The 21,505-nt window shown below is 43.5% G+C and overlaps 1 protein-coding gene across 1 annotated transcript in view; it reads right to left on the bottom strand.

The window, feature by feature from the left end:
- Positions 1 to 8,776: 8,776 nt before the first annotated feature.
- cnppd1 (cyclin Pas1/PHO80 domain containing 1) overlaps positions 8,777 to 21,505 on the bottom strand; it is a 44,719-nt gene continuing 31,990 nt past the window's right edge. The window contains exon 8 of the mRNA XM_060828262.1: positions 8,777 to 15,745. Within this exon, the coding sequence (XP_060684245.1) occupies positions 15,023 to 15,745 (723 nt within the window). The 3' untranslated portion in view covers positions 8,777 to 15,022. The remainder of the gene's footprint in view (positions 15,746 to 21,505) is intronic.

Genomic DNA, 21,505 nt, shown 5'->3' on the forward strand with positions numbered 1-21,505 from the left:
TATGTAAAATGGAAAAGAGTGGCTAAAGTGGACATAGGTCCCTTGCAGGATGAGAAAGGGAATTAATATTGGGTAATGCTGAAATGGCTGAGGCCTTGAATAACTATTTTGTGTACATCTTCACAATGGAAGATGTGTCTAATATGCCAAAGATGTTAAGGAGATGATGGGAGGTGAGGACCTCATTTCAATTGTTATCACTAAAGGACCAGTGTTGAGCAAACGTGAGGGTCTAAAGGTAGATAGGTCCCTGGTGCTGATGGAATGTATCCCAGGGGGCTGAAAGAAGTGACAGAAGTTATAGTAGCTGTGTTAGTGGTAATTTACCAAACTTCACTGGAAGCTGGGCAGATCCAGGTAGACTGGAAGACAGTGAATGTCACACCACTGTTTTAAAAAAAAAGGGTTGTAGGCAAAAGGCAGGTAACTATAAGCCAGTTAGCTTAACATCTGTAGTTGGGAAAATGCTGGAGACTATCATTAAAGAAGAAATAGAGAGACATCTGGATGGAAAGGGCTCCATCAGGCAGATGCAGCATGGATTCAGAAAGGGAAGATTGTGTTTGACTAATTTACTGGAGCTCTTTGAGGATAATAAGTGAGGTGGATGGGGGGGAACAGGTGCATTTTGTATATTTGGATTTCCAGAGGGCATTCGATAAAGTGCCACATAAAAGACTCATCCATAAGATAAGAATATATGGAGTTGCAGGGAATGTACTAGCAGGGATAGAGGACTGGTTCACCAATAGGAAACAGAGAGTTGGGATAAATGGGTGTTTCCCTGGTTGGAGATCAGTGGTGAGTGGGGTGATGCAGGGGTCAGTGTTGGGCCCACAACTGTTCATGATTTATATATATGATTTGGAAGGGAAAACTGAGTGTAACGTATCCAAGTTTGCTGATGACATTAAATTGAGTGGAAAGGCAAACTGTGCAGAGGATGGGGAGGGTCTGCAGAGAGATTTAGTTAAGTTAAGTGAGTGGGTAAGGGTCTGGCAGATAGAGTACAATGTTGGTAAATATGAGGTTATCCACATTGGAAGTAAAAATAGTAGGGTCAGTATTATTTAAATGGTGAAAGATTGCAGCATGATGTCATGCAGAGGGACTTAGGGGTACTCACACATGAATTGCTGTAAGTTGATTTGCAGGTGCAACAGATAATCAGGAAGGCAAATGGAATGTTGGCTTTTATTGATGGAGGGATTGAATTGAAGAGCAGGGAGGTTCTGCTCCAATTGTACAAGGTGTTGGTGAGGCTGCACCTGGAGTACAGTGCACAGTTCTGGTCTCCTTACTTGAGGAGGGATACACTGGTACAGAGGAGGGTCACCAGGTTGATTCCGGGGATGAAGGGGTTACCCTATGAGGAGAGGTCGAACCACTTGGGACTGTACTTGCTAGAATTTAGAAGATTGAGAGAGATCTTATAGAAACATATAAAATTATGAAAACAATAGATAAGATAGAGGCAGGCAACTTGTTTCCATCTGCAGTCATTGTTTTTACCTCGTTGATTTTAACCCTACTGCAAATCCTCTTGCAAGGATGCCTGCCTTGAAGAAGTTTTCCTCCTCTCTCTACAAGAATCTCAGGGAGTCCCTCTTCCACTGCAACTTCCAGGTCATTTCCTCTGCCCTGAAGCTCTTCAACCATATCGTGCCACGCTTCAGACTCTCTGCCTTTATTCCTGATGAAGGGCTTTTGCCCAAAACGTCGATTTCCCTGCTCCTTGGATGCTGCCCGAACTGTTCTGCTCTTCCAGCACCACTAATCCAGAATCTGGTTTCCAGCATCTGCAGTCATTGTTTTTACCAACTTGTTTCCACTGTTGAGTGAGACTAGGACGAGGGAACATGGCGTCACGATTAGGTGAAGTACATTTAGCACAGAGAGCAGTGAACCTATCAAATTCTCTGCCCAAGGAAGCAGTAGAGGCAGCTTCATTAAATATATTCAAGATACAGTTGGATGGGTTTTTGCATGATAGGGAAATAAGGGGAATGGGATAATGCAGGTAGGTGGAGCTGAGACGATGGATAGATCAGCCATGATCTTAATGAATGGCGGAGCAAGGATGATGGGCCAAATGGTCTACTCTTGCTTCTATTACTCTGAAACTATGAAACTACAGTTACATTTAAATGACATTTGGACAGGTACATGAATAGGAAACATTTGGAGGGATATGGGCCAAATGCCGGCAAGTGGGACTAGTTTAAACTGGGAACATGGTCAGCGTGTTGGACCAAAGGGTCTGTTTCCATACTGTATGTCTATGACTCTAGTCAGTTAAAGGATTGACACAATCTCATTCAATATGTACTGACCATATCAAAATCCCCAATGGTAAGGTCCTGGGGAGTGTCAACAAATAGTGAGACCTTGGAGTGCAGGTTCATAGCTCCTTGAAAGTGGAGTGCAGGTAGATAGGATAGTGAAGAAGGCATTTTGTACCCTTTACTTTATTTGCAGTGAACCTATTTTGAATGCACTAGAATGCATTCAAAATAGGAATTGGGAGGTCATGTTGCAGCTGCACAGGACATTGGCTAGGTCACTTTTGGAATAGTGAGTGCAATTCTGGTCTCCCTCCTCTGGGAAGGATGTTGTGAAACTTGAAAGGGTTCAGAAAAGATTGAATAGGATGTTTCCAGGGTTGGAGGGTTTGAGCTATAGGGAGAGGCTGAACAGGCTGGGGCTGTTTTCCTGGAGTGTTGGAGGCTGAGGGGTGATCTTATAGATTTATAAAATCTTGAGGGGTATAGATAGCGTGAATAGACAACCTCTTTTTTCCAGGGTAGAGGATGCCAAAACTAGAGGGCATAGGTTTAGGGTGAGAGGGGAAAGATTTAAAAAGGATCTAAGGGGTAACTTTTTTCATGCAGAGGGTGATGCGTGTATGGAATGAGCTGCCAGAGGAAGTGGTGGAGGCTGGTACAATTACAACATTTAGAAGACAGTTGGATGGATATATGAATAGGAAGGGCTTAGAGGGATATGGGCCAAATGCTGGCAAATGGGACTAGATTAATTATCTGGTTGGCATGGACGAGTTGACCAAAGGGCTCTATGACTCTATAACTTCCCACTGCAAAGAAAAAGGCTACGTCCTGTAAAAAATAACTAACCAAAGCCCTGAATTTTGCGCTGTCCTCAAGTGATCAACCTTCTCTCATTAAAACAGTGAAACAGAAGTAAAGTGTTTAACAATATTACTCAGATGACCTTTGTATGGAACTTTAAGGAGAAGAAACGGTCTACAAATCCTGAATGGACAGCTTGCTGATCAGCAGTCACCATAAAAGAATTCCTGTTGCTAACTCAAGCTTTGTATACACTGACTCCATCTTAAAGGCAAGGCCAGTGATAACCTAATATTTCCCAGTCGTTTCTAATTATGTTTTGTTACTTGGTTAGCACTGCAGCCTCACAGTACCAGGGACCTGGGTTCAATTCCCACCTCAGGTGACTGTGTGGAGTTTGCACATTCTCCCTGTGTCTGTGGGGGTTTCCTCCGGGTGCTCCAGTTTCCCCCCACAATCCAAAGATGTGCAGGCCAGGTGAATTGGCCAGGCTAAATTGCCCATAGTGTTATTCCTGATGAAGGGTGTTTGCTCGAAATGTCGATTTTCCTGCTTCTCGGATGCTGCCTGGCCTGCTGTGCCTTTCCAGCACCACTCTAATCTAGCACATCATGCTAGGTGCATTAGTCAGGGTTAAATGTAGGGTAGTGGAATGTGTCTGGGTGGGCTACTCTTCGGAGGATCGGTATGGACTTGTTGGGCTGAAGGGCCTGTTTCCATACTGTAAGAAATCTAATCTAAAAAAAAATCTCTTTAGCTTTTTGATTTCACCTTGTACGATTGCAAGTAACTGCATTGAGATGTACTTTCCTGTCCCCTTCACATCTAAGAATGTGTGAATAAACCTTGTTTCTGGTTTAACTTCATAACAGTGTTCACGGAGTCAATCAACAGATGAACAGGGGGAAACACGTCACCACTATTTAAAACAGGGAAACATTGCATCTTATTCTGCTTATGAACATGTGAAAAAAGGGAGAGAGATTCATTTTAAAACTCGCAATCTGTTTGTAACAGAAATTGGTGTTTTAATTCCAAAATAATTATAATTCCAAAAGATTTTGAAAGATGAGCTTTGATAAAAGTCCAAATATAAGAAACAAGTCAAATAAACTGGGTGTCAAAGGGGGAAAATTAGGATCTGAAGTGATGTCTAAAATGAAATCAACAGCTGCAACAAAACCTTCTACTATAACATTAGAAAATGACACATTCTGATTCAGACATGCTTCTAGTATAGGATAATTTAACTGCTGAAATGCTAGCTGCCCTGGGTACAGTCCAACTAAATGTTGAAGCCAGGGAATTATAAGTGCAACTCCCCACCAAGGGACAATGCAATGAAATGGTGGATGAGTACCAATGGCAGTGTTCACAATCTGACCAGATTGATGTGGAATTAGAAGTCCTGAAGAAGGGCTTATGCCCGAAACGTCGATTCTCCTGCTCCTCGGATGCTGCCTGGCCTGCTGTGCTTTTCCAGCACCATATTTTTCAACTCTGGTTTCCAGCATCTGCAGTCCTCACTTTCTCCTAGTGGAATTAGAAGTGGAAACCAATCAATGTCTTGTCATACAGAAACTGGAAAATGTTAAAGTACAGCTGGAGTTTACAGAGAGAGAGAAAGGCAGGTCAGATCAGGGAGGCGGAGAGGAGAAGGGGGTTGGGCTGGACATGGGATAAAGGTGAGGGAGGAAGGATTTTGAAGTTGGTGAAGTCAATATTGAGGTTGTGACAATTCTACTCATTTAATGAGATTATGTTTTTGTTATTTTTTCCCCCAGAAAGGTCTTAAACAACACAGACTCCAGAAAGTCTTAAGTTGATGGTTTTTTGGGCCAGTTGGATTATAACTAATGGATACTGCCTCAGGAAACAGGCTTTCAAGGTTTTGAAAAATAACTTGTGCAATGAAAGGGGAGTGGCCAGTTCTCCCAGCTCAGTGTTTCTTTGGTTTGGTTTGAGCACAGTAGAGTTAGAAAAAGCCGCTGGAGCCCCAAGCAGCAGGTCCAGGCTGATCCACTTTCTCTCTCCCCTCGATACTGGGGAGACCAAATGCAGACCAGGGGACCTGTACTCAAATTGTTCCGCATTGAATAACCCCTTTATCCTTTTAATTTGACCTCACCTTTTGTGTTTGTAAGTGTGGCTGTGTTGAGAAATATTCATGCCCCTGTCCCTCCTCAAACACCTGCAACTAAGTGTGTGTAATGTAGACGATATTTCACGTCTAACATTCCAATAATGCTGTTGAGGTCACTACACAATCAGAGTCCACAAACAAGGACAGTGGGGGAACACAACACCACTGTCTAAAGAGTAAGGGGGAGACATTAAATCTCATTCTGGTTAAAACAAACAAGTAGTACAATCTCTGCGTTCTATTAAAGACATTATGGGGAAAGATATGTTCAGCCTCATTTGCAGACGCAGGAAGATCACTTAAGTGCAGCCTTGTCATCTGGGGGTTGTCCAAGGTATTTGCCAGACCTTAGCTGGAATATTGTGTCCAGTTATGGATCGTACAGTTATAGGAAAGATGCAAATGCATTGGAGAGCACGCAGAAATGACTCACGAGAATTGCTCCAGAAATGAGAAAGTTCAGCCCTGAGGATAGATTGGGACTGTTCTCCCTTGAAAGACGACGACTGAGAGGAGATTTGATGACGTTTTTAAAATCATGAGCAGGCTGGACAGAGTAAAAAGGTGAAGCTGCTCCTGCTTGCAAAAGAAACGAGAATAGATTTAAAGTGATGTGCAAATGAAGCAAAGATGATGTGAGAAAAAGGCTTCTGAAGGAGTAGTTTCTGTGAGATCAATTGAGGCATTCAAAACGGCTTTTTTGGACAGGAATTTGGCAAACATTAAGATTGGTAAGTCCCCAGGGCCAGACCAGATTTATCCTAGGTTGCTCCTGGAAGCGAGAAAGGAGGTTGCTAAGCCACTGGTGAAGATCTTTGCTTCCTCACTCTCCACTGGAGTCATACCGGAGGAATGGAGGGAGGCAAATGTTGTTTGTCTTATTAAGAAGGGGAATAGGGAAATCCTTGGCAATTACAGGCCAGTCTTACGATTGTGGTCAGCAAGGAATTGGAAAGAATTCTGAGGGATAGGATTTGTGACTATTTGGAAAAAGCATAGAATGATTAAAGGCAATCAGCATGGCTTTGTGAGGGGCAGGTCATGCCTCACAAATCTTATTGATTTCTTTGAGGAGGTGACGAGACAGGTCGACAAAGATCGAGCAGTGGATGTGGTGCATGTGGGCTTCAGCAAGGCATTTGATAAGGTTCCCCAGGGTAGGCTCTTACATTGTCAGGGAGTAAGGGATACAGGGAGATTTGGCTGTCTGGATTCAGAATTGGTTGGCTGACAGAAGGCAGAGAGTGGTTGTAGTTGGAAAGTATTCTGTCTGGAGGTCAGTGTTGAGTGGGGTCCCGCAGGGCTCTGTTCTTGGGCTTCTGCTCTTTGTAGTTTTTATAAATTACTTGGATGAGGAGGTTGAGGGGTGGGTTAGTAAATTTGCTGATGACACAAAGCTTAGAGGTGCCGTTGATAGTATTGAGGGCTATTGCAGTCTGTAGCATGACATATACAGAATGCAGAGCTAGACTGAGAAATGGCAGATGTAGCTCAACCTGGATAAATGCGAAGAGATGCTGAATATAGGATTAAAGACTGGATTCTTGGCAGTGTGGAAGAACAGAGGAATCTTGGTGTTCAAGTGCATGGATCCCTCAAAGTTGCCACCCAAGTGGATAGGGTTGTTAAGAAAGCATATTATGTTTTGGCTTTCATTAACGGGGGATCGAGTTTAAGAGCCGCGAGGTTTTGCTGCAGATCTACAAAAGACCCTGGTGAGACCACACTTGGAATAGTGTGTCCAGTTGTGGTTGCCCAATTATAGGTAAGATGCAGAGGCTTTGGAGAGGGTGCAAAGAACATTTACCAGGATGCTGCTTGGACTGGAAGGCTTGTCTTATGAGGAGAGGTCGACTAAGCTTGGACTTTTCTCTCTGGAGAGGAGGAGGAAGAGAGGTGACCTGATCGAGGTATACAAGGTAATGAGAGGCATGGTTAGGGTCAATAGCCAGAGACCTTTCCCCAGGGCAGGATTGACTGGCATGATGGGTCATAGATATAAGAAAGGTATAGAGGAGAGGTCAGAGGCAGGTTCTTTACGCAGGGAGTTATGAATGATGGAATGCATTGCCAGTGGTGGTGGTGGAAACAGTCATTAGGGACATTTAAGCAAATGAACAGCAGTGAATTGAGGGGTGCATAGGTTATTTATTTTTGATTCGGAATAATCCTCAGCACAACATCGTGGGCCTGTTCTGTGCTGTACTTTTCTATGTTCTATGTAATGGTATACAGGGACATGGAGAATAGGTAGGAGATTAGCACGAGATATTAGAGTCAGACTGGATAAATAGAACTGGTGCAGGGCCCTTCCGCCCTGTAATAATTCCATTAACCTTTTACAAAAGAAAGAAATAGATTTCTTGAAGCTAAAGGAGTCAAGACGATGGGTAAACTGTGGAAGTATGACGTGGAGATTGATGCCATGGTCATGTTGAATAGTGGAGCTGTAATAGCGGAGCTGCATTGTTGAACTGAGTGCCTATTGGTGTTCCTACTTTCTATCACAGTGACATTGAAGCAGTATTGTCTGTGACAATTCATCCATAATCTAATTTGTAAACATGGACATCAGTGTGCGACACAAAAACAAACTTAAATGTGACTGAAATCATTTATTAGAAGCTAGTTGAAACAAACAATCTGTATGAAAACAATGCGACCCAGAGTAGAGCAAATAACCCTGAAAAATATAGATGCGTCACAAGGAACTGACAAGAGTACAAGACTAGCAAAACCACAAAAATGCAGGAAACTTCTGCAGTTTTTAATACTAGCATGTAACAATTTCAAGTGTTAAATATAACATAAATGGGTGTGTCTTTACCAAGTGAAGCAGAATTACAACAAATGGAAGTACGACTCTATGACAACTGTATTACTAACCAAATAAGAATTTCACTTGAATATGGTGGAAGGATAACTGTACTGGAATAATAAATCCTGTTGAAAAAAATTGAAAATAGTTCAGATGTGCTCCTTTAATCAGCATTTTTTGCTATTGAAAAGAATTAGAAATACTGTAGACAGTATACATGTCCTGCACTGCAAGATTGGAACTGTATTCTAAAATGTTAATCAAAAACTAGTAGTATTTTTAAAGTTTCAGCTTCCTCTGAACCATTACATTGTTTAAGCAAGTCGATCAGCACTTTCACCATGGACTTGAATTGAATCTGAAAAATGCAAGCTTTATTCACGCCGTGTTCCTCACAAGGCAGTTTGATAGAAAGGCGTTTAATATTTACAAGTGGCATACTGGCAAAACACCACAGATGCCAGGAACCTGAAATAAAAACAGAAGGTCACTGACCAGAAACATTGATTGTGTTTCTCACTCTACTGCCTGGCCTGCTGAGAATTTCCAGCATTTGTGTCATTTGTGGCTGATCAATACTTAACTGTGAAATCACTTCAAAACACCTAATGGGAGCAGAACAAACACAGCTGGTACATCAAATGCCTTTAACAATCAATGGCTGCTATTCATTGGAAGCCATATTCTGAAGTGTGTTGGTGTAAAGACATCCAAAAACAGCTACTGTGTGTTTCCAGCATTTATTTCAGATTTCCAGCATGTTTTACTTAGCCTTCTCTTTTGGGTCTGCAGCCCTGTTGGAACCAGCACTGACATGTTGGTGCATAGATATTTAAGTTTAACACAAAGATCTGAAAAACTAAATGTCCATCGTAGCAAAAACATCAAAATAAAAGCAAAATATTGCAGGCATTGGAGCGCTGAAATCAGAACAGAAAGTGCTGGAGAAATGCAGGGAGTCTGGCAGCAGCTATCGAGACTGAAAGTTGAGTTCAATGAAGAGTCACGTTGGACTTGAAAGATTAACTCTGTTTCTCCATTGATGCTGCCAGACTTGTTGAGTTCCTCCAGCAAAGTTTTCAAGATAGCAAAAATGTTACTTGCTTATTGAATGTAGATTGTCTTTCATGATCATAAATCTCTGGCCATCGAATGAGATCAGAGGAAGGAAGGCAACTGCATCTTTCTAGAAGGCTAGTCCTTTCTCGACATCATTCCTAAATTTACAGGTACAAAGCCTATTGTTGCACTATATTGTGTACTTGCTGTGATGATGCTTGCAGCAAAAATTGCTCTGATTATTTAACTGTCACATCTAATTCGATGACTAGCTGGAGTTTTTCAAAGCCTCAATTCCTGGATCCTGGATTCAAAATAGTTGGTGGATGGATAGTTGTTTTTATAAGATACTTCACTTGCTAGGGGGACACATGTTGAAGAACTGTCTTAAGGGATGGTTCTTTTTAGCCTCATGCTTCCTGAGACGTATGATCCTTGCTGGGGTGAGCTCTTTCAGGTACACCCTGTCCTCCCCCTTTTAACCCGACCAATGTTTGGCACACTCAAACTGCAAGGGGCAGGGTCAGGACAAATTCCATTGTTACAACCTTGCCAATGAAAATGTTCTGGCCGGCCTGGCCTACATAGGTAATGATCAGAAGCAGTGGTCCTGCTATATTTTACATTCCATCACTCCCATCTGGTAATTGAGAGGAGTTACCGGGAGTTGGTCACTCCTAAGGCTCAGGACAAGGAGAAATGGGTTACAGTTAGGGGGAGGAAAGGGGACAGTGAGACAGTGCAGAGATCCCCTCTGGACATTCCCCTCAGGAATAAGTATACTGTTTTGGATACTGCTTGGGGGTGGGGGGAAAATGACCTTCCAGAAGAAAGCCATAGCAGTCAGTTCTCTGGCACTGAGCCTGACACTCTGGCAAAGAGGGGAAGGGGGCAGAATAGAAAAGTACTCGTGGTAGGGGACTGGATAGTAGATTATGTGGTCAGGATCAGGATTCCCGGAAGGTATGTTGCCTCCCGGGTGCCAGGGTCCAGGATGTCTCCGATCAGGTGTATACGGTTCTAAAAGGGGACGGCGAACAGCCAGAAATCGTGTTACATATTGGCACCAATGATATAGCCAGGAAAAGTATCGAGGATATAAAAAGTGATTTCAGGGAGTTAGGATGGAAGCCGCAAAGCAGGACGGACAGAGTACTGTTCTTGGGTTTAGTACCGGTGCCACGAGATAACGAGGCGAGGAACAGGGAGCGGGCGCAGCTTAACACGTGGCTGCGCAGCTGGTGTAGGAGGGAGGGCTTCAGATATGTAGATAATTGGGATGCCTTCTGGGGAAGGTGGGACCTGTACAAGAAGGATGGGTTGCACCTGAACTGGAAGGGGACCAATGTCCTGGGTGGGAGGTTTGCTTGAGTAGTTCGAGAGGGTTTAAACTAGTATGGCAGGGGGGTGGGAACCTGAGCTGTATACCGGAGGTGAGAGTTGATGCAGATGAGGCAATAACAAGAGGTAGACCAGCTAGTGGGAAGGATTTTCCTGGGAAGGAACCAAGGGATCAGTTAAAGTGTGTTTGCTTTAATGCAAGGAGTATCAGGAATAAAAGTGATGAGCTTAGAGCATGGATCAGTACCTGGTGCTATGATGTTGTGGCCATAACAGAGACATGGGTTTCTCAGGGGCAGGAATGGTTGCTGGATGTTCCAGAGTTTAGAGCATTTAAAAAGAATAGGGAGGGGGGTAAAAAAGGAGGGGGTGTAGCACTACTAATCAGAGAGGGTATCACAGCAACAGAAGCTTCCATTGTCGAGGAAGATCTGCCTACCGAGTCAGTATGGGTGGAAATTAGGAACAGCAAGGGAGCAGTCACCTCGTTAGGGGTTTATTACAGGCCCCCCAATAGCAGCAGGGAGATGGAAGAAAGCATAGGTCGGCAGATTTTGGAAAAGTGTGAATGTAGTAGGGTTGTTGTAATGGGTGACTTTAACTTTCCCAATATTGATTGGAACCTCCTTCGAGCAGAAGATTTGAATGGAGCTGTTTTTGTAAGGTGTGTTCAGGAGCGTTTCCTAACTCAGTACGTTGACAGGCTGACGAGGGGAGAGGACATTCTAGACTTGATGCTCGGAAACGAGCCAGGGCAGGTATCAGATCTCGTGGTGGGAGAGCATTTTGGTGATAGTGACCACAACTGCCTCACCTTCTACATAGCTATGGAGAAGGAGAGGATTAGGCAAAATAGGAGGCTAGTTAATTGGGGAAGAGGAAACTAAGATGCAATTAGACACGAGTTAGGAAGCATGGAATGGGAGCAATTATTCCATGGTAAAGGCACTATAGACATGTGGAGACTGTTTAAGGAACATTTGTTGCAAGTGATGAATAAATATGTCCCTCTGTGACAAGCAATTGGTAAGATAAAGGAACCTTGGATGACAAGAGCAGTGGAGTTCTCGTCAAAAGGAAAAAGGTAACTTAAATAAGGTGGAGGAAGCTAGGGTCAAGCTCAGCTCTAGAGGATTACAGGCAGGCGAGGAAGGAGCTCAAAAATGGTTTGACGAGAGCCAGGAGGGGGCACGAGAAAGGCTTGGCAGAACAGATTAGGGAGAACACAAAGGCATTTTACACTTACGTGAGGAGTAAGAGAATAGTCAAAGAAAGAGTAGGGCCGAACAGGGATAGCATAGGGAACTTGTGTGTGGAGTCTGAGGAGGTAGGGGAAGCCCTAAATGAGTTTTCTGCTTCTGTCTTTTGAAAGAAACGAACTTTGCAGTGAATGAAACCTTTGAAGAGCAGGTGTGCATGCTGGAATGGATAGAGATAGACGAAGCTGATGTGCTGAAAATTTTGTCAAACATTAAGATTGACAAGTCGCCAGGCCCAGACCAGATTTGTCCTCGGCTGCTTTGGGAAACGAGAAATGGGATTGCTTCGCCACTTGCGAAGATCTTTGCATCCTCGCTCTCCACTGGAGTCGTAGCTGAGGACTGGAGAGAGGCAAATGTAATTCCTCTCCAAGAAAGGAAATAGGGAAATCCCCAGCAATTACAGACCAGTCAGTCTCACATCTATCGTCTGCAAGGTGTTAGAAAGGATTCTGAGGGATAGGATTTATGACCAACTGGAAGAGCATGGCCTGATTAAATGCAGTCAACACGGCTTTGAGACGGGCAGGTCATGCCTCATAAACCTGATGAAGTTCTTTGAGGATGTGACTAGAAAAGTTGATGAGGGTCGAGCTGTGGATGTGGTGTATATGGACTTCAGCAAGACATTTGATAAGGTTCCCCACAGTAGGTTCATTCAGAAGGTCAGGAGGAATGGGATACAGAGGAACTTAGCTGTCTGGATACAGAATTGGCTGGGCAATAGAAGACAGCGAGTGGTAGTAGAAGGAAAATATTCTGCCTGGAAGTCAGTGGTGAGTGGTGCTCCACAGGGCTCTGTCCTTGGGTCTCTACTGTTTGTAATTTTTATTAATGACTTGGATGAGGGGATTGAAGGATGGGTCAGCAAGTTTGCAGACAACACAAAGGTTGGAGGTGTTGTTGACAGTGTAGAGGGCTGTTGTAGGCTGTAGCGGGACATTGACAGGATGTAGACATGGGCTGAGAGGTGGCAGATGGAGTTCAACCTGGATAAATGTGAGGTGAAGCATTTTGGAAGGTCGAATTTGAAAGCTGAGTACAGAATTAAGGATAAGATTCTTGACAGTGTGGAGGAACAGAGGGATCTTGGTGTGCAGGTACATAGATCCCTTAAAATGGCCATCCAAGTGGATAGGGTTGTTAAGAAAGTATATGGTGTTTTGGCTTTCATTAACAGGGGGGTTGAGTTTAAGAGTCGTGAGATCTTGATGCAGGTCTATAAAACTTTGGTTAGACCGCACTTGGAATACTGCGTCCAGTTCTGGTCACCCTATTATAGGAAAGATGAGGATGCTTTGGAGAGGGTTCAGAGGAGATTTACCAGGATGCTTCCTGGACAGGAGGGCTTATCTTACAAAGAGAGGTTGACTGACCTCGAACTATTTTCATTGGAGAAAAGGAGGAGAGAGGGGACCTAATTGAGGTATACAAGATAATGAGAGGCATAGATAGAGTCGATAGCCAGAGACTATTTCCCAGAGCAGAAATGACTAACACGAGGGGTCATAGCTTTAAGCTGGTTGGAGGAAAGTATAGAGGGAATGTCAGAGGTGGGTTCTTTACGCAGAGTTGTGAGAGCATGGTATGCGTTGCCTGCAGCAGTTGTGGAGGCAGAGTCATTGGGGACATTTAAGAGACTCCTGGACATGCATATGGTCACAGAAATTTGAGGGTGCATACATGAGGATCAGTGGTCAGCACAACATCGTGGGCTGAAGGGCCTGTTCTGTGCTGTACTGTTCGATGTTGTATAAAAAAACCAGGACCAAGGCAGTTCAAGGGAATTGGTTACTTCCTCAACAATGAGACAGTAATCCAGGAAGACCAGACAATCGGCTTGGGGACTGGGGAGGGAATGAAGGTTACTCTCTAACTTACTGCTGCTCTAAATTACAACAAACGCAGAGGCTACATAAAAGAAAATACTGAATTACACATTTGGGACGAGAGAGGAGGGAACTGTTTACATTTCGACGGCATCTTGTACACTTAGCAGAGCACAATTAAATCTGGATGGGAGAAATCATAAGGTAATCTTTGCAGCTAAGTTCTGGTTAAGTGATGACCGAATTAAACCAAGTGCTAATTACAAAATTTAACTTAAACCTCCAGTGCTTCCTTGATCTCTTCACAAATGCTGCCAAGACCTGCTGAGCTTTTCCAGCAACTTCGGTTTTTGCTTCCCTTATCCTTCAATCACTCAGTAACCAGCCCAGTAGTGAATACAATACACAGTATTGTATCGTGAATAGAGTTGACACTCGGATAGCTCAAAAGATGTTTTAGGAAAGATACAGATTTAAGTTCCCAACGTTAAAAGTGGTGTCTCCTTTTTTCACGTCTCTCAACAGAGATCAACATATGGCTAAGATTTCAGAAATATAGACTTTTTTTTGTATCCCATGCCCATTTCTTAGCCACTTCCATTAAACCTTTTCATTAAAGAAGCCCTTCAATCACCAGAATACAAAATACTGAGATTTATAATCTCCAAATCCCAGACACAGCAGGGCCCATGAATCAAAAGTAAACAAAGTACAATGATCCAACAGCATTTGCATCACATCTTCCTTCATTTGCAGTGAAAACATTCTGATTCAGGCTCCATTTAATACATGGCAGCACACACTGCGGATATGCAGGAGTGCTGCTTTGCCAGAGATACTGTCCTTCAGCTGAAATGTCAAAGAGAGCTCCTGTCTGCTCACTCCAGTTTGTTAGCATGGATGTGAAAGTAAAATCCCACCGCTCTGCTTTTCTCTTGCCCAAGTCAACATCCCTCTCTCACCCAAGAGCATCAAAACATAACATTCTTTACATTTTTGTTTGGAGGAATCTGCTACGCAGAAGGCTGCTGCTGCGTTCTCCTACATGAGGGACTGCTGCACTTTAAGGTAATTCATTGTATGCAAAGCACCTTGAGATTTGATACATGGATCGACACCAATGGTGTCTGCTTATAAATCAAATTTATTGCTCATATTACACACCATGTCTAAAATTTTTGTCTTGGAGACAAAATGACCAGCTTCTTACCAAGCATAAACTTGGCAGCATTTGGTGGATTTATGGTGTTTCTCACTGGTGTTTAGGTTAGGTATAGCTGCCAATTCTGGAGAACAGATTTTGTGGCTGACTAAGGTTATATTGCGATGTTAACATTGGTCTTGCTAATTTCATGGCTGGATTTAAAGATTACTCAAAAGATCATAAGTCGGATCCGGGTGTGGGCAAAGAAGAGAAAACTGTTCAGTCTGACATAGCCGTAATTATCGATTCCAAAAATCTGACCGATGGGAGTGCGAAGCTCCTAACTGGGTAAGACTGGCATCACAAGCTGGTTAAATGCCAATGCTGTTTCCACAGGGCATTGACTCATCCTTAGGGAACCAGGGAGACACAGGAGGTCCATCAGTCGTTCAATGCTGTGAGGGGGCTTTCCGTTTAACTCAGTCTCTTTTGTACAACCATTGCATCCAACATGAGGCAGGGTGTTGTGTGAATGGATGGAGGCATATGCTTCCAATGGGCTGTGTTGACGAAAGGCGATCTGGACAGATGTTTGGTTTGATGACCGGCATTTAACGGCCAGCCCGGCCTCACTGTGCAGCTTACAACAATTCGAACAAGAAATGGGCGCCGTGATTCTAGCTCCCTCTCGGGAGGCCCTCACGTCATTACTGTAAGTGAGTGAAGTCAGGACGGTCCCCCAAAGACAGAGTGCAGTTACCCCGATGCCAGAGTTCACCCTGCTACCATCAGCTTCTAAGATACAGCAGGGAAGACCGGAAGGAGAGTCTCGAGACTGGACCAGATTACCGGCTGCTGCTTCAAATGGTGTTGACAGAAAGGTCTCGGCCTCCTGGGTGCATTCCACTGGGTCCAGGATAACCCCCTGGCTCAAAACAGGCTCTTGGTTCTGGGAAATCACACATATCTGACCCTTTGAAAAGACTGCCTGGCGCAGGACTGCAGTTCCAGCAATAATTCCTGCAACACTGGTAAGATACACAAGTCCCATCATGCAAGCAACCTGCAGTGAGAAAAAAAACAGAAGAAATGTAATAATCGTTCAAACCCAGTTCACTCATCAATCCTTCCTGGAATCTGCACAAAATCAATACAATTTATTAGATTCACTGTGGAAACAGATTGTGATTACCATTGAAAGATTGACAGGATTGGCTAACGGAGTACTGTGATACACCCCAGTAAACTAACAGAGCATTTTGACATGCCAAAGCTTTACTTAACCGTCAACATAAGGCACAGCAGCGGGCAAAGCAAACATTAGTCATCAACAAGTGACAAGCTTCCAGATTAATTGCCCAGAGTTCTCTTACCACACCAGAAATGCTGTGTTGTTAGCAACTGATAGCCAATCTCTGTCCCTGACTGATAACCCAGAAACAGCCAGAAGTCAGATGACAACAGGTTACTGTCCAACAGGTTTATTTGAAATCACAAGCTTTCGGAGCGCTGTCCCTTCGTCAGGGGCATCGCTCCAAAAGCTCGTGATTTCAAATAAACCTGTTGGACTATAACCTGGTGTCACGTGACTTCTGGCCATGTCTACTTCAGTCCAACACCGGCACCTCCACATCATGGTAATCCAGAAAATTATAGGCCAATGAGTCTAACACGAGTACCAGGGAAATTAGAAGATTCTTAGGGATAGGGTATACTCTCACTGGTGGAAAAGAAATGAACTTCTAAGCAATAGTCAGCATTGCTTTGTCCAGAGGTGGTCTTATCTCATAAATTAGATTGAGTTCTTTTGAGGATGTGACGAGGATGATTGATGAGAGTAGGACAATGGCTGGTGTCTACATGGACTTTACTAAAGCATTTGACAAGGGTCCTCATGGTAAGCTGGTCCACAAGATTAAGTCACATGGGATCCATGGTGAGTTGGTTATTTGGATACAAAATTGGCTTGATCATAGAAGACAGAGGATAGTTGTGAGGGGTGTTTTGCTGACTGCAGGGTCTGTGACCAGCAGTGTTCCACGAGGATTAGTGCTGGGACCTTTGACGTTTGTAGTGGTTTGGATGGAAACATTGGTGGTCTGATTAGTAAGTTTTCTAGTGACACAAATTGGTGGAGTTGTGGATAGTGAGGAAGGTAGTCAAAGATGCACCAGAATACAGGTCAGTCAAAATGTCCATGACAGGTGGAAATATTCCAGACTAGTGTGAGGTGATACATTTTTGGAGGTCAAATGCAAGACGAAAGTATACAGTAAATGGCAGGACCCTTAGGGGCAATGACATACAGTGCGATCTTGAGGTGCAAGCCCATAGCTCCCCGAAAGTGGCAATGTAAACGGATAAGGTGGTAAAGAAGGTGTCTTCATAGGTCAGGACATCGAGTATAGGGTCATAACACACAAAAAGGCCCTTTGGCCCATTGAGTCTGCACTGACAATAACTACCACTAAAAGTGCGCTAATCCTAATTTCCTGCCCTTGTCCCATAGCCTTGAATATTATAACATTCAAGGATTATGAAACATAATGATCAAGAATTATGAAATATCATATTTTTAAAGGTTGTAAGGTTGCCAGTCTCCACCGTCAGATTCCCACAGCCCTTTCAGTGAAAACATTTTTTAATCAAATCCCTTGGAATCTCTTGCTCCTTACCCAAAAGTTACACCTTCTTGTGAATGATTCCTCAACCAAGGGGAACAGTCGCTTCCTACTCAGCCGATCCATGCCATCTCAATCATGTCCCCTCCTTAGGCTTCTCTGCTCGAAAGAAAACAATCCAAGCCTACCTAATCTCTCCTTATAGCTCAATTGCTCCATCCCAGGCAACATCCTGGTGAACAGCCTCTGTACCCCCTATAGTGCTATCACATCCTTCCTATAGCAAAGTGACCAAAACTGTGCACAGTACTCCAGCTGTGGCCTAACCAACACTGTACAACTTCAACATGATAGGAAGGGTTTAGAGGGATAGGGGCCAAGTGCTGGCAAATGGGACTAGATTAGGTTAGAATATTCTGTAGGCTTGGACGAGTTGGACTGAAGGGTCTGTTTCTGTGCTGTACACCTCTATGACTCTATCTCCTTGCTATTGTACACTATGCCACAACTGAAGCAACTGTCCCACATGTCTTCTTAACTATCCTATTCACATGTTCTGCAAACTTCTAGGATTAATGGATAATTACCCCAAGATCCTTCAGTTCCTGTGTTCTGCCATTCATTATATAACAAACAATAAGGGTCCCGTACTGATCCCTGTGGGACACCACTGGACACTTGAACAGCCTTTTCCCACTACACTTTGTGTTGTCCTTCGAAGCCAATTTCTGATTCATCTCATCAAGGTTCCCCAAATTCTTCTCAATGTCTCCCAAGAGGTAGCTTATCGAAAGTTTTGCTCAAGTCCACATAAACTACATCAACTGAACTTCGCTCATCCACACACGATCACATTTTCGAAAAATTCTAACAAGTTTGTTCGGCATGACCTCCTCTGACAAAGCCATGCTGACTATCGTTAATTACCTCATGCTTTTCCAAGTAGACATTAATTCTCTCCTGCAGATTTTTCTCAAATAGCTTTCCAAACACAGACAGGAGACTCACTGGTCTGTAATTTCATCTCTACCACCTTTCTTGAAAAGCAGAACGACATCAGTTGTTCTCCAAACCTCTGAAACCTTCCCTGTCACCAGAGAGGAATTAAAAATTTGTGTCAGAGCCCTGCAATTTCTTGTGTCACCTCCCACAGCAACCTGGGGTGAAATTTATCCGGGTCAGGGGATTTGTCCGTTTTTGAGTCTGTCAGAGCCTCTAATAAAAGTTTGCGAGTCACAATGCAGTTATATGAAACTTCATGTAGGTCACATTTGAAGCAGTGTTTGCAGTTATGGTTGCCACTCTATAGGAAGGATGTAGAAGCTGTGAAAAGGGGATAAAGAGGTTTACCAGGATGTAGTCTGGATTGGTTTTCATTGGACCATCGGAGGCGAAGGGTCGACCTCATCAAAGTAAGCTTTGACCAGCAACACATTTGCAGCTGTGATCTCTAGCATCTGCAGACCTCATTTTTTACTCATCAAAGTAAATAAGACTATGAGAGGCATTGACAGGGTGGATTGTCAGAGTCTTTTTCCCAGGCTGGAAACCTCAAATACTGAGGGACAAAGGTTAAAGGGAAGCGAGAAAAACGGAGTGTGAGGTAATTTTTGTTTTTAAACACAGAGGGTGGTAGGTGCCTGAAACATACTGCTAGGAGAGGTAGTAGACGCAGAGATGGTAGCAAAGAAGGGCTTATGCCCGAAACGTCGATTCTCCTGTTCCTTGGATGCTGCCTGACCTGCTGCGCTTTTCCAGCAACACATTTTCAGCTTTGATAGGCATTTAGACAGCCACATGATCAGGCAAGGAACAGAGGAATACACGCTACATGTAAGCAGATAGGATTAGTTTAAAATGATATCATGGTCAGCACAGTCAGCCACAGGGCTTGTTCCTGTGCTTTACTGCACTACGTTCTGTGGCTGTGTATGTGGCCGGGTGAGAGAACTGGTCACAGCTTCTTCCTCCTAATCTGCATGAGCTTTATGCTGAAAAATGAAGCAAAGCTCCTGAATACCAAAGATGCTGGTGTAAAATGTTCGGCACCTCAACTTCAATTTAAACTCTCCTGCCTTTCCACCCTAACACAGACCCTCCCTTCCGTTGTAAAAGCAAGGAGTGCTGGCTACACCGAGCAGGTTAGGTAGCATCCACGGAGTGAGAAATAAGAGTTATGTTTCAGGTCGATGATCTTTCAGCAAAACTGCAGGAATATGGAACTAGAAAAGGTGAAGGGGCAAGAATGACAAAGGAATCTGTTATAGGGTGGAGGCCAGAGGAGAAAAATGACAAAAGATTTCATGATGCAAAAAGCAGAGAGTGGTAATGGGTGTGGTGCAGACACAAAAATCTACACAAACAATCCTAACTTTTTAAAATTCTGTTGGAAGGTCATCAGCCTGAAATGAGTTGTTTCTCTCTTCACAGACTGATTGAGTATTTCTAGTATTCCCTGTTGTATATGATATTTTCAGCATCTGTGGTTTTGTCTTTTTTCTCTCTTATTTACGTATATATGAAACAGCAACTCTTCCAAAATGCAACTTCGTTGGTACAAAATGTGGGCGATATCTGGGAATAAAAAAATGTCACTTAAGAAGTGGGTGGCACGGTGGCACAGTGGTTAGCACTGCTGCCTCACAGTGCCAGAGACTTGGGTTCAATTCCCCCCTCAGGCGACTGACTGTGTGGAGTGTGCACATTCTCCCTGTGTCTGTGTGGGTTTCCTCCGGGTGCTCCAGTTTCCTCCCACAGTCCAAAAATGTGCAGGTTAGGTGAATTGGCCAGGCTAAATTGCCCGTAGTGTTAGGTGCAGGGGTAAACGTAGGGGAATGGGTCTGGGTGGGTGCGCTTCGGCGGGTCGGTGTGGACTTGTTGGGCCGAAGGGCCTGTTTCCATACTGTAAGTAATCTAATCTAATCTTAAAAAAAAAGTCTTTGCTGCAGAATGGCACATAACCTAGCTTTTTAGAGACTTATGCTCTTTGTGACACTTAGAACAGGCATTTGAATCATTTGCAGCCCTCTGAAATAGCCTAGTAAGTCACGAGAGGTCAATTAGGGTTGATCAACAAACGCTGGCGTTCCCTTAAAGAAAAATCAAGATTTTAAACTGTGCCAAGGGAATTAATGAGTCAATAAATACTGGAGATCTGAAATTTTATGAGCACGCCAACGTCACTTGGAAGTGACAGAGAGCTTTATAATGACTGTAATTAGTTTTCCAAATTAAATAGGAAACTGACAATTTTTTTTGGCCCGTAAGATTGTTTTGCTAAACTATTTGTGAAGTGAATTGGAGATTAATCTTTCTGATGTTTTCAGGAATTAACTATTACAAAGTTTAAACAGAATAGATGGCATTCACTGAGGCTCTGCGGTGAGTTAGATAATTCATATATTCAGCAAAAAGGGAAAACAAATGTCAGAAGAGAACAAAACTGACGGCGTGAGGGATTAACTAGAGCTCTTGACTGTGCCGTGCCCCAGATTGGCATCAGCACCAGGAGCGAGAAAAGAGCATAAGGGGATGTGTTTGAGGCAGCACGGGCTTTGGCTATCACTTTTGAAAACGGATTAACATGAAATAAGGGTGAAGCAGTCTGCAGAAGTATTGGTGCTGACCACTTCTGCATCAGCAGCTCATGCGCAAATGTATCCTGAAGCCGAGAATGGCCAGATGACACTACTGGCTCTGATCGCATGCGTAGAGGAGCTTGTAGCTATTTCGGTATTTGGAGTAATTACACCGATTTTAGATGACAGTTAAAGATCATAGATCTGGAGTCACATACACATTTCAGACAGGTTAAAGATGATAGATCTCCCGTCCCAAAAGGCATTAGTGAACTGGATAGGATTTTGCTCACATTATCATTGTAACCATTATTAACATTTAATTCTACATACTAAAACCATGGAACTCTCAGCATGTGTGGGTGCCCCGACAGCACAAGGACTGCAGCGGTTCAAAGAGGCAGCTCACCACCACCTTCTCAAAAGTCAACCAGGGACAGGCAATAAATACTGGCCAGCCAGTGATGCCCACATCCCAGAAAGAATAAATTAAAAACTTAATTAAATGAATTTACATTCCCCTATTTGCTGCAGTTGGACGTGAACTTGTTCCCAAGTCATTAATTCCAGTTCCTGGATTTCTAAATTAGTAACATAACCAACTTATCTTCCATTGACATTATT

Source organism: Hemiscyllium ocellatum, chromosome 7 (assembly GCF_020745735.1).
Source record: "Hemiscyllium ocellatum isolate sHemOce1 chromosome 7, sHemOce1.pat.X.cur, whole genome shotgun sequence".
NCBI lineage: Eukaryota > Metazoa > Chordata > Chondrichthyes > Orectolobiformes > Hemiscylliidae > Hemiscyllium > Hemiscyllium ocellatum.